Below are 13,918 nucleotides of genomic sequence, written 5' to 3'. Positions count from 1 at the left end.
ATTGATTTCCTTGTAATATTGATTAATAATAAATAACTAATAACATAGGATTAATTTATGTGTAATATTGATTCTTAATAATCAATAATTAATAATTAATTTTGGATAGATTTCTTTGTAATATTGATTAATTAATCCTTAATAATTAATAATAGATCAACTTATTTTTAGTGTTGATTAATTAATAATCAATAGTTGATATCGGATAAATTTATTTGTAATGGTTAATAATTAATAATCAATTATCAATAATCAATAATCAATAAATAATATTGGATTGATTTCTTTGTAATATTGTGAAAAATGCCGATTGAATGATGCACTGCTATTGATTATTGATAACTCCCTGCTATTGATTATTGATAACACCCTGCTATTGATTATTGATAATCTGCTATCGATTATTGATAACTCACTGCTATTGATTATTGATAACTCACTGCTATTGATTATTGATAATCTGCTATTATTGATAACTCCCTGCTATTGATCATTGATAACTCCCTGCTATTGATTATTGATAATCTGCTATTGATTATTGACAACTCACTGCTATTGATTATTGATAATCTGCTATTGATTTTTTATAACTCACTGCTATTGATTATTGATAATCCACTATTGATTATTGATAACTCACTATTGATTATTGATAACTCCCTACTATTGATCATTGCTAACTCTCTGCTATTGATTTGGATGTGTGGAGATGAAGGAATAATGGGAATGGAAATCTCCTTTTTTTTCCTTTTTCCCCCCATTTTTTTCTCCTTTTTTTGCCCTTCTCTCTCCCGTGACAAAAGCGCAGATTTGCTGAAAAATCGATAAAATGGGAAACAGAACTTTTTAAAAATTGCTTTTTAAAAAAAATCCAGTGAACAATTGGAGCTGGGTAATTGGTTCTCTAATGACTTTAAATTCGTGCTTTGGGTTTTTTAATCAATGCTTTAAAAAAGAACCTTAAAATCCAAACTGGAACAAACTCCCCAAGTGTCACCAACCCCACCGGTGTCCCCAATGTCCCCAGACTCCCCAAATGTCCCCAAACCTCCCCAAATGTCCCCAAACTCTCCAAATATCCCCAAATATCCCCAAACCTCCCCAAATGTCCCCAAACTCCCCAAATGTCTCCAAACATCCCCAGATGTCCGCAGATGTCCCCAAACCTCCCCAGACCTCCCCAAATGTCCACCAGGCCCATCCCTGCCATGTTCTCCACGCTGGGCCTGGTGGCACCTGTGGGGATATTGGGGACGCGTCACCGACACGCCCGGGTGGCACCGACACCCCCGGGTGGCACCGAGCCCGTCCTGGTGGCACCGGCCACCCCCCAATGTCCCCAGCTCTGCTCCTGATGTCCCTTAGGAGATCCCAGTCCTGTCCCCAGTGTCCCAAACCCCATCCCCGGTGTCCCCAACCCCGTCCCAGCTGTCCCCAGCCGTATCCCAGCTGTCCCCAACCCCATTCCTGATGTCCCCAACCCTGTCCCCAGTGTCCCCAGGCATCTCTGCTGTCCCAAGACCCTCCAAACCCCATTCCCGATGTCCCCAGCTGTCCCCAACCCCACTCTTGATGTACCCAACTCCGTCCTGGTGTCCCCAACTCTATCTTCAATGTCCCAAACCCCATCCCAGGTGTCCCCAGCTCCAGTCCTGGTGTCCCAAGACCATCCACACCCCATCCCTGATGTCCCCAGGTGTCCCCAACCCCATCCCTGATGTTCTCAAGTGTCCCAAACTCCGTTCCTGATGTCCCCAGCTGTGGCCAAACCCTGTCCCTGATGTCCCCAGGTTTCCCAAGCTCCATCCCTGATGTCCCCAGTTGTCCCCAAACCCCATCCCTGATGTCCCCATGTGTCCCTCACCCGCCACCGCCACAGTGACCCGGTGTGGCATGTCCCAGCCGGGCCCCAGGGTGGTCACCAAGGTGTCCCCCTCGGTGTCCCCCTCAGTGTCCCCCGGGCGTGGCCGGGTGTGTCCGTGGGCGCGGTGTTCCCAGCGGATCTCCACGTCCAGCGGGAAGAAGCCGACGGCGTCGCAGCGCAGATCGGCCGGGAGCCCCGGGGACAGCCGGGACGGCAGCAGGGACACCCGGGGAGGGGCTGGGACACGGGACAGTGAGCTGGGGATACTGGGAGGGACTGGGGGAAACTGGGAGGGACTGGGAGGGGCTGGGACATACTGGGAGGGAACTGGGAGGGACTGGGATGGACTGGGACATACTGGGAGCCCCGGCCCCGCCCATTCCCGGCACTGACCAATCACGTGCAGCCGCAGCACCTGCTGCACCTGCCCTGGGCGCGCTCACGGAGCAGACGAAGGCACCGTCGTCCGACCCCAAGAGCGGCGGCAGCTGCAGCGACACCTCCCTGGCGCCCCCCGGCGGCTGGGAGGACCGAGGAAACGTTCAGCCTCAATGGTGCCCCCTAGCAGCTGGGAGGATCATGGCCGTTCTGTGCCCAAAAACCCCCAGAACCGCCCCCCCAAAAAAACCCAAAATGCTCCCAAAACCCACAAAAATCACCTGCTAAACCCTCCCAGAAACACACAAAAAAAGTCCCGAGAAATCACCCACAAAACTCCCCCAAAAAAAACCAAAAAATGCCCCCCAAACCCCCAAAAATCACTCACTGAACCCCCCCAGGACCTCCCAAAAAACCCCAAAAAATGCTCCCAAAACCTTCCAAAAAACCAATGCCCACAGCGCCCCCTAGCGGCCAGGAGGATCGAGGCTGTTCCCGTGCCAGTGGGGCCCCCTGGTGGCCGGGAGGACCAAAACCACCCACTGCCAGTGGCGCCCCCTAGCGGCTGGGAGGAGCAAAGCAGTTCCATGCCTGCAGCGCCCCCTGGTGGCCGGGAGGACCAAGGCTGTCCATTGGCGCCTCCCAGTGGCCAGGAGGACTGAGGCCGCCCACTCCCAGCAGCGCCCCCTGGCAGCCGGGTGGACCTGACACCCCCCTGCTCGGTGGCGCCCCCCGCTGTCCCCGCAGGGCTCCGCAGCCCCTCCCCTCCCCTCACCTGCGCGGTGCCGGGGGGGCTCCCGTGGCCCCCCAGGAACAGCAGCACCCCCGGCGCGGCCTCGGTGCGGTGGGCGGCGGCCGAGTCGAAGGCCAGCAGGCGCTGCGTGGCGCCGTGGCGGTGCCGCAGCCACTGCAGCGTGAAGGGCCCGGCCAGGGGTGCGAAGGGGCAGTGCAGCCGCCCCGGCGCCCCCAGCAGTGCCCGCGTCTGCGGCGTCCGCGTGGACACTAACAGGGACACTGAGGAGTGGGACAGGGTGTCAGGGGTGTGGGGACATCGGGGACAACGGGGGGACATTTGGGATGTGGGGACATCAGGGATGTGGGGGGACACTGGGGACATCGGGGACAATGTGGATGTGGGGGGACATCAGGGATGTGGGAACATCAGGGACATCAGGGATGTGGGGACAATGGAGAGACACTGGGGACATGGGGACAGTGCAGGGGCATAGGAGACATTGGGGGACATGGGGACAATGTGGGGACATTGGAGACATTGAGATATTTGGGCCAATGGGGAGGGGACACTGGGGACATCAGAGACATCGGGGATAATGGGTGGACACTGAGGACATGGGGACAATGCAGGAGCATAAGGGACAATAGGGGGACATCAGGGATGTGGAGACATTTGGGGGGACATCAGGGATAACGGGTGGACATTGGGGACATCAGAGACATCGGGGACATTGGGGACATCGGGACAGTAGGGGGACACTGGGGACAATGGGGATGTGGGGTGTCCTGGTTTGTAAGATAAGCATGTATTCTATTGCCATCTGTTGGAGGTTGGGCAGTTTTCTTATCTCTTCCAAGAACAATGTCTCCCTCCGGAGAGATATCTTCTGTTCATGGACCATTGAATAACTCACTGCATGACTGATAAAGTTACATCATCCCATTGTGAGATGCTCCACCCAGAGGGAGGAGCCAAGCATTCCTACCTGCATAAAATCAGCACTTTTTGAGACACTGGCAGCCACTTCGCTGGATTCCCCGAGGAGCAGCTTCTTCTCTGCTGGATTCCCAGAGGAAGACCAGGCCCAACTACTACCAGACCTTCAGAGAAAACTCCACCCTTCTAGAGATCACCGCTTCAGCAGCATTTCATCTTCCACACCAGGAGGAGCAGCCACCATTTTAACTGGACTATTACCAACACCCTGACTCCTCAGGGTGTCAGGTTTCTGACTCTATCACTAGTTTTGTTTGTACTAATTGCATTTTTTTAAATTTAGTTTTTTCCCTAGTAAAGAACTGTTATTCCCATTCCCATATCTTTGCTTGAGAGCCTTTTAATTTTGAAATTGTGGTAATTCGGAGGGAGGGGGTTTACCTTTTCCATTTCACAGGAGGGTCTTGCCTTCCTACACAGACTCCTGTCTTTTCAAACCAAGACATTGCATCAGCCCGTTCAGGGAAAACGGCTAAAGATGTCTCTAGAACTTCACTGCTGCTTTTGTAACTCTGGGTATACCACCTGAAGTAAAGGCAATGGCCCAACTTATACTTCCTGCTGAGTTGCTACCTTTTTTGCCTTTGGGGAATTATGCACAAAACAGGTATTCCTCATTCCTCAAAAGGCCAATCTGTCACTGAATGGGCTCATGGCTCCCTCAAGCGTCTCCTGGTACAATAGAAAGGGGGGGCCAGAGAGGACAACCCTTCCGAGAGACTGCAGAAAGCCTTTTATGTGTTCAACTTCTTGAAATGATCTTTGATGGACCCCAACCCCTGATTGTTTGACATTTTAATTGTAATTCACAATTGCAACAAAAGGAAAAATCCCTTGCCTTAGTGAAGGATCCAGGATCTGGTAAGATATTGGGGCTTTATCCTTAGGTCACCTGATGTCACCTGGTGTCACCACTGAGTCAGGGACAAGAGTCAGGCGACACATAAAGTCTAACTCTCTCCAGGAGACTAATACTAATTTTTTTAGGAACCCATTCCTTTTTATACACTGCTCCAACACCGACCTGACTGGTCCTTTAATCAACACACCTCACATGATTGGCTAATTAAGGAAACACCCTTTAGTAAACATCTTATAAGAAAACAACTGTTCAAAACACCAGCTGCAAGATTGCTTTAATTCTTTCTCTCAGCCTTCTCAAAACTCCCCAGAACAATTCCTAGGAAAGTTTACCTGGCTTTCTCTCTGACCAGGCTGGGGTAGAGGTTTTGCTTGCATGTCCACAGAGAATGGTTCCAAGTGGATTCCAGCAAACAATGTGAAGGCGTTTTGAGATTCTTTGACTGCATCACTTGAAGATTCACCTTGAACATCAACATTGGAAGAGAACCCTTGTGAACAGGACCTCGCCACCACATCAGCACCTGTTTAACCTCTAGCAGACTTATGCCCTTGGGGAAATGGTTATGATTACCCAGTGGTATCAGGGCTTACAGGGCTAGATCAGCTTCTGGGGGATTGGAGACTTGGTGGATGGATAAGAAATTTAATTAAAATAGGCTTATATGTATTAGGATTATATTATGTATTGTTATGCTTATTCCTTGTATTTTATATTGTGTGAAAAAATTAATAGACAAATCACTTAAGAATGTATTTTTGTTTGAACAGATAGGGGGAGGTATGGGGAACAAACCAGAGAGTACAGTGGAACTGATAAAGGGGCCTGATATCTTCTTCTTCTGCCTGATTGAGCAGAAACCATGGCAGAGACAGACAGAGAAAGTCTCCCTGGGCAAGAAGTGACCAAGAAACATATTGTGAGACATAGTGATAAAATAATGTTACCAGGTCATGTAATGTCATAAAGAAGTGTAACCAATGGGAAATTGTTACCAAAACCAGAGCCCTATATAAGCACCATACAAGTGAAACTCTATATAAACACCTGGTACACTCAATAAAATTGGCTTCTGATCCCAACTCAGATGCCCCCGACTCTCCATCATTGATAACCCCTGGTCTGGGTGATCCCTGTTGGGTGGGGGGAAGGTGTTGGAGAGATTTCTTTCCCTTCTCCTGCTGTGATTTGGATGGTAATAAATTCCCTCCCTGTGCCCGGGCTGGGACTGTTTTGCCAGTGCTGGTGCTCGGGGCGGGATCTCTCCCGATCCTTTTCCTACTCCCGCCTTCCCTCAGCCAATCAGAGACAGCGCGGCTGATGACTCACCAGTTGCTGGGCAGACCCGCAGCGACCAGCGGTCCCGGCCGGACCCGCCCCGCCACGGCCCGAATCCTCCCAAATCCTCCCAAATCCTCCCAAATCCTCCCCAATCCTCCCAAATCCTCCCCAAACCCTCCCCAAATCCTCCCAAACCCTCCCGAATCCTCCCTGCCCCATCACAGGGGGTCCTGTGCAAGGCCACGGGGAGCGGCTGCGGCCGCCGCTGGCTCAGGAGCTCTGTGGGCAGGAAAGGGGGTGACACTGGGACTGGGGGTGCTCGCAGGGCTTCCCTTAATGGTGCCTCCTTCGGTGCTGGGTCAAGCGAGAGCTTCTGGAGAATCTCTCCCCACACACAGGATACTCACCGGGCCTCTCCCCGGTGTGGATGTGCCTGTGGGTGACGAGGCTGGAGCTGTGCTTGGAGCCCTTCCCGCAGTCAGGGCAGCAGAAGGGCCTCTCCTGTGTGTGAATCCACTGATGCACTGAAGCATGGGCAGACGGCTCCTCAACTAATTAAAGCTGGAAAGAAGGGTATTTTATTGCAGTGCTGGACACATGTGGAATCATTTCCAAGTACATGTGCAAGGAGTTGCAGACTCCTGCTTTCTATTTATACAGGAAAGGTTTTACATATCCAAGCTGTTTCTAAGGACACATAATACATAATCATTACCTGCCCACTTCGTATTATAATCAGCTGAATATCCATTACGGCTGTGCAATCGTGTTTCCTTAACTGGGTCTTTGGGATTTTGAAATAAGGGAGTGGGTGTAAGGGAGGAAGAAAGCTGTCTTCCTCAAGGTAAACTCTTCACCCATGGCCAGTTTGCAGGACTTTTTGATCTGCTGGTCACGGTAGCGTCTCCTAACTGCTGATTATTCTTAAGGCAAGATATTTCTATGGTCTCTGCTCCTTCACAATTCCTACATCTATCCCTGTCACTCCTAGCTTTACTTTTCTAATATATTTGCTACTCTTTAACTAAGGCATGTGATTTTTGCTAGCAACTTGGCTTCTTAACTAATTTTAAAATCTTAACTAAAATATGTAATCTTCTACTATCTCAGTTATATTCCCAGATGTCCCCTTGACTCATCCACAGTTTTCATTTATCCTAAATACTTTTCCAGCTGACCCCTTGGCTCATTACGATGAGATTGGAGCTTCTCAGAAACCACTTCCTACACTTGGGACACTCATAGGGCCTCTCCCTGGTGTGAATCTTGTGGTGCTGATGAACTTGGAGATCCACCCAAAGCCTTTCCCACACTCCCCACACTTGTAGGGCTGATTGATTCCCCATCTGGATCACCTGGTGCCAGATCAGGTCTGATCTCCGGAGCTCCAGCTGAAGCCCTTCCCACATTCCAAGCGCTTGTGGAGCTTCTGACCGCCATGAGTCATCTCCACCATCTCTGAGTGCCAAATGGATCTCTGGCTGCCTTCTAGGCACAGAGGGGCTCTTACCTCCTCACAACTCCCGGGGCTGGGTTTGCAGCCCCTCCTTGTGTGGGATCTCCAGGGCTTTTCCTCCCCATTAGGTTCCCATGCTGTGGAGCTGCTCAAAACAGCCTCAAAACAGAGGTTCTGAGCAGAGATTTGTCCTCCCAGGTCTCTGTCTGCAGCTCAGTGCCTGGGGTAAGGAAAGAAAAGAAGAGGAAGGAATGTGGAAGGAAGAAGGATAGAATGAGAAGAGGAAGGAGGGTGGACAAGGAGAGGATGGGATTTGCCTCCATGCCAGAGGGAAGGGGAAGGAGATCCCACCAATTCATCCCTGGCAGGACAGTGTTGGCAGCAGCGCTGTCCTGCAGCCAGGGGCAATGTTGGGCTGATAGGTGGAGCAGAGGAGAGGGGGAAAGGGGCAGTGACTTCCTCCTCACCTGCCTCAGTGTTCCATGCTATCTTCCTTTTCCTCACAGCCTCCACCAGCTCCACCTGCACAAAGGTTGGGATGGACAAATCCTGGCTTGGGGGAAAAACAAAGGGTGAGCACCTTGGTCCTGCTGCCCAAGTCCAGCTCGAGAAGTCACCACCCTGTTCACAGTTGGATGGGCCCAGACTCTGCTCATCTCCAGAGTCCCCCACTCCTCCAGGCTGCTGGGATCCCCCAGCTCCAGGATTGGCCATTGCTGCTCTCCCCACTCCGATGCCAATTGGAACCCCAAAACCAATGTCCCCCCCAAACTGTTACCACTGCCCCAGCCAGTACAGAGATCGCTACAGGAACCCTTCACAAGTCTCCAAAGGGGCATCTGCGTCTCACCTTTGGTGCAATGCAAGATCCAAATATCCCTTTTCCTGCAAAAAAAAACTCCCAGAGACCCCCCAATGGATTTGGGGTGAGCTCCCCCTCCCCACTTACCTGCAGGATCTGGGGCAGTCAATGCTGCCATGACCAGGGGAGCTGCAGACTCGGCAGAAGGGCAGGCAAACCGTGTGGATCTGCTGCGGTTCCTCCTCTTCCTCCTCCTGTTCCTGTTCCTTCTTTTCCCTAACCTCCTCCTCATCTCTCTCTCCTCTTCCTATTGCTCCTCTCATTGACCACCCCAGATCCCCCTTTTCTACCCACCTCTCCCCCATGGCTGCAGCACCAGCGTTTGGATAGAGGGAACCTCCCATGAGCCCCCCAGGTATGGGCAGGGGGCTTGGGGACCCACCCAGTGCAGATCCATTCCCCCCTCCCAGAGCCTCACGGAAATCACTCCAGGGATCAAGTGATGGGGACACTAAGGGATCCCCATGGAACCACCCATTTTTGATCCCATCCCCACCCTTCCCTCCCCACTCCCATTGTTCCCCCAACCCAAAGACCCCTCCCAACTCAATCTGAGGGTCCCATTCCTCTCCTGGTCAGAATCCTCTTTTCCCCTGCTCTCCCACCCCTTCCCCATTGTGCCTCCAGCTCTACCTCTCACCCCTGGGCTTGGGTTTGGGGATCCAGGCCCCTCCTGTTCAGTTTGGGGATCACATCCCCCCTTTCCCTCAATTCAGGCAGCTCCTGGCAGCTTTTTCCTGGGAAGAATCCCTGAGTTTTGGGACTTTTAGGATGTAGCTTAGGAGGAGGACAGCTCTGTTGGGCTTTCCCCTCCCTGTTGTGGCCCCTCAGCTGTTCCCGACACCCTGGGGGTGTTGGGATTTCCCTCCTAGGGACAAGGACATTCATCCCCTTCCAGGAGCCCAATGCCCAGCTGGGGCTCCAGGTCAGGGGTCCTTGAGCAGCTGCCCCAGAACCTCCACCAGGTTCTCCCAGCGCAGCCGGAGCCGCTCGGCCTGGGCTCCCCAAAGGCCTCAGCAAGGTCCAAGTCCTGCCCAGGAACCCTCAACTCCTTCAAACCCAGCATCCCCCTCATCCCCTGCAAGTTCCTCCCATGGCACCGGCCATGGCCATGTCCCCACTTGTCACTGGCCATGTCCCACCATGTCCTCACCCATGGCTGTCTCCCCACCATGTTTCCATCCCTGTCACTGTCCCCCATGTCTCCATCCATGCCTGTGTCTCCCCATGTCCCTAGGGATGGCCCTGTCCCCCTCCATGTCCATGCGTGCCCATGTCACTCTCCATGTCTAATGCTTTTTCTCTTTTTGAGCCTGGTCTTATAAGCTCTCAGAGATAAGCATTATACCCTTGATAGCTCAGCTACCTCAGGTGGCATAAAACAAGCAGGATGGCTCATGTGACAGTGTTGGGAATAAAAAGTTTTAATAAAAGGCAAAAATAAAAAAGCTTTTTACAGAGAAAAGCCAAGTCAGGGCAAGAGGTTCTTGCTCTTGCTAAAACACTTCACAAAAGCAATTAACTTCTTTTGTTCTCTTCTTTTCTAGGGAATTGCTTAGGTGGGACTTTTTTGCTCCTGTCCAATTAGCTATCCTTAAGTTTGAGGTGAAGTCCCCAAAGTCCTATGAGGTGTCTTTCAACCAAATTGAGGAGAGAAACACCTGGCCTTTTGTCCTTTTTAAGGGAACAAAAGGTTAACTTGTTTACTCTGTCAACAGAGGGCACATTCTTACACGTGTCCCACCATGTCTGTGTCCTACCATGACCACATCCACTAACTTAGTTCAATGTCTATTTTTACTTCAATATTGGATATTTTAAAGGGATAAAGAGAAATGAAAACAAAATCAAGGCCAAAAGAAAAAGACTTCCATGTCCATGACGGCTGAGGATCCACGTGCTTGGGGGGAGGGAAGAACCTTTTTGGTGGAGTTTCTAACCCACTGTCTCCAAAATCTTGGTCTTTTCCCCAGTTTTTCCACCATCTGGCTGCAGAAGACACCCTTGGGCAATAGGAAATCAAAATCGTGGAATCCCTGAAGTTGGAAAAGACCTTGTCCTGGTTCAGAGCAAATTTGGGAGAGAACCTCCAAAGGGATTCCTCTGGAAAGCAGATTCAATTGGCTCCTCCCCCAGCCAGTTTGGGAAAAGTATCTCCTTGGAGAACAGTGGAAAAAACTGTTTTATAAAGAATAAAACCTAAACAATATTAAACAATAAAACCTCTTGCTGCTCTAAAAGAGAGACAAACTCAGGAAGTCCCTCCGTGGGTTGTAGCTCAGCTCACTCAGTCTCTTATCAGTCCCTCCGGTGCTGGAAATGCCACAGTCCAGGCCTGGCCCGCTGGGCCACAGGTGTGAGCTGCCGGTGCTCTTCTGGGTGTTCAGGCCAGAGCAGGTTTAAACAGGTCCAAAGAAAAGGGAAAAGCAGCCACAGTCCAGGGAACTTCTCTGCCACAGCTAGCTAAAACTAATTAACAGCAAAGGAGAGATCTGTACCTCTGTCTGTCCATCTGCAGACAACCTGGCCCAGGAGCAGGAATGTGGAGGAGTGAGTGCAGTTTCTGAAAACAAACTCTGCCCTTCTCTCCCTCCTTTGCTCTCGGAACAAGTCTTAAAGGTGCAAAAATTATAATTCACTATAAACAGAACAGACAACTGGAGATACAAACATCATATAGTCAACCTAGGACATACCTCCAAGACCATTCAGTATTCCTTGAGGCCACCAGAAGATAGGATTGAATGCAAAAGGTTTTATGGAGTTGGAAGTCATTAAATCTGCTCTCCCCAAGGAATTCTCATTGTTGGTCTGTGCCCCAATGGATGTTCCTGCCACTGGGTTTATCTAGGTGCCCACAGGGAACGAGGAAGATGTGGAGCCTCCCAGTCAAGAGTCTTCCCAACACAGATAACCAGGCCCATAGATCACCAAGACTGCCCAATGAAGGTCACTGAGGATCATCCAACGTGGATCCTCCCATAGGGAATGGAGCTGGGAGGAGCATAAGAAGCTCTTCCCACCCTTGGGGAGCTCACAGGGCTTCCCCCCTTAGTGGCGCCTCCTTTGGTGTTTGATCAAGGCTGATCTCTGTGAGAAGCTCTTCCCACACTTCCCACACTCGTAGGGCCTCTCCCCGGTGTGGATGCGCCGGTGCACGGTGAGATTGGAGTTGTGCTTGAAGCCCTTCCCGCAGTCGGGGCAGCGGAACGGCCTCTCCTCTGTGTGACTCCGCTGATGTACGAGGAGACTGGAGCTGATCTGAAACCTCTTCCCACACTGGGAGCACTCGTAGGGCTTCTCCCCGCTGTGGATGCGCTGGTGCTTTCTCAGGTCTGAGTGCCACCCATAGCTCTTCCCACATTCCAAGCAGGTGTAGGGCCGTTCCCCAGTGTGGATCACCTGGTGCCGAATCAGGGCTGAGCTTTCTCTGAAACTCTTCCCACATTCCCCACACTTGTAGGGCTTTTCCCCAGTATGGATCTTTTTGTGTTCCGTAAGCTGGGAGTTGAGGCTGAAACTCATCCCACACACCCCACACTCGTAGGGCTTTTCTCCAGTGTGGATCCTCTCGTGTCTCCTCAGGCCAGAGCTGTGCCTGAAGCTCTTCCCACATTCCCCACACTCATAGGGTTTTTCCCCAGTGTGGATCCTCTGGTGTTGCATCAGGTGGCCCTTCTGGCTGAAGCTCATCCCACATTTCCCACACTCAAAGGGCTTTTCCCCAGTGTGGATTACCGAGTGCTGCATCAGGCTGCTCCTCTGGCTGAAGCTCTTCCCACATTCCCCACACTCAAAGGGCTTTTCCCCAGTGTGGATCCTCTGATGTTGGATCAGAATGGAGTTCTGGTTGAAGCTCCTCCCACACTCCCCACACTCAAAGGGCCTCTCCCCGGTGTGGAATCTCTGGTGAAGTCTCAGGCTGGAGCTCCAGCGGAAACGCTTCCCACATTCCTCACACTCGTAGGGCCTCTCCCCAGTGTGGATCCTCTGGTGCCAGATCAGGTCGGAGCTCCGGCTGAAACCCTTCCCACATTCCAAGCACTTGTGGGGCTTCTCCCTGCCACGAGGTTTCTCCACCAGCTCTGAGCTCTGGCTGGATCTCTGCCCGCCTTCCTGGCTCAGGGGGGCTCTTTCCTCCCTGCAGCTCCCTGGGCTGGGTTTGCTGCCACTCCTTGTGCGGGATCTCCAGGGCTTTTCCTCCTCCTCCATTTCCTCCATTTTCATTCCTCCCCGGGAATGAAAAATCCTGGTCTGGGGGAAAAAAAAAGAACAGAGCATCTTGGACTGGGAGTTCCTCCTGTCCCCACTTCATCTCACAAAGTCATTGGGCATCGTGTGTCTATAAGAACCTCCAAAACACCAAGGTTCAGCATAAAAATCCTCCAAACTTTTAAGACACAGATCAAAACCTCCCCAAACATCAAGATTCAGCAAAAAATTCCTCCAAAACATAAAGATTCAGCCCCTAAAAAAAAATAAAGCACCAACATTCAGCCCTGGGGCTGCAGCACAGAGGGGACACCCTGCTCCAGGGGGGATGTCCCACAAACGGGGGACCCCATGGAAGGAACCACAGGAAAGTGTCTTTACAAACAGATGCTCTGAAGCTGCTCAGAGATAGGGCCAGGCAACTTTTTTATGTAAGGAAGTGACAGGAGAAGACATCGGTTTCAGAAAATTTTATTAATTGATGACACAGACTGCTGCTCAGCCAAGGTCCTGCTCTATTCATGAACTTCCAGAAGAACAACAAAGACTTAACAGAGCCATGAATACCGTTTGCTATACAAAAGTGGGGAGCATATTAATGGTGTATGTAGTAGGTGGACTGGGATATCGGTAGCTCTCAAGTACTTCAGCCAATGAGGAAAGAGAGAGTGAGATGTGGCCAGGAAAATTAGGATGAAAAGGAGGGCTGTGTCCTTCAACAATTGGAGAGATCCCATGGGAAATGTCCCATGGCCTCTCCCAGTTTTAGAAATGAAATTAGTTTTACAGTACTCCTCTGTATTCTTTGTGGACAGAATCGTCTGGTGATGTCAATTTTCCTGCAAACCCTGGGGTTCATCCCAAATTCCTTCCACCCTCCGGGGCGGGCAGGGAGTGCAGCTGAAGGTGCCTCACCCACTTTGGGTGATCGGCTCCCTTGGCTGGCGGCAGCACCGGGGATTGATTGGGGACCCGGGAGTGACCAGGAGACAGGCGAGTGACACATCAGGGGGTCTGTGAAGAGTCAGCAGGGAGAGAGCACTGAAAATCTCATCAGTGAGTGCCCTGGGATCCTCGGGGAGTGAACATGGCAGGGCACCTATGGAGGGGAGAAAAGGGAAAGCCAGGGAGGGGTCCTGGCCAAAGGGATGATGATCCCAAAATGTCTCTGAAGGGTCCCCTGGGAGAATGCTGAGGTAGTTTGCATATTCCCCCAGAGGTAATTAAGGACATGAACACCCAGGGGGGTAATAAGGGAAGGGGAGAAGGGA

The 13,918-nt window shown here is 51.3% G+C and overlaps 1 protein-coding gene and 1 pseudogene across 1 annotated transcript; both read right to left on the bottom strand.

The window, feature by feature from the left end:
• Nucleotides 1-1,303: 1,303 nt before the first annotated feature.
• On the bottom strand, nt 1,304-8,740 carry LOC146767198 (tapasin-like; annotated as a pseudogene).
• Nucleotides 8,741-10,060: 1,320 nt separating this feature from the next.
• LOC146767197 (uncharacterized) lies at nt 10,061-13,621 on the bottom strand. Its single transcript, XM_085581168.1, has one exon. It carries the CDS (start codon nt 12,714-12,716, stop codon nt 11,487-11,489), a length of 1,230 nt encoding a protein of 409 aa, XP_085437294.1. The 5' UTR covers nt 12,717-13,621; the 3' UTR covers nt 10,061-11,486.
• Between the last annotated feature and the right edge of the window lie 297 nt (nt 13,622-13,918).

Source organism: Lonchura striata, chromosome 5 (genome assembly GCF_050655825.1).
Source record: "Lonchura striata isolate lonStrDom1 chromosome 5, ASM5065582v1, whole genome shotgun sequence".
Taxonomy (NCBI): domain Eukaryota; kingdom Metazoa; phylum Chordata; class Aves; order Passeriformes; family Estrildidae; genus Lonchura; species Lonchura striata.
Note: the sequence above shows the minus strand (reverse complement) of the source record. Positions and strands in the feature narration are given on the sequence as shown.

Excerpts from the sequence above, each read along its gene's own strand:
- LOC146767197 (XM_085581168.1), bottom strand. The coding sequence starts at position 12,716 with ATGCTCTGTTCTTTTTTTTTCCCCCAGACCAGGATTTTTCATTCCCGG.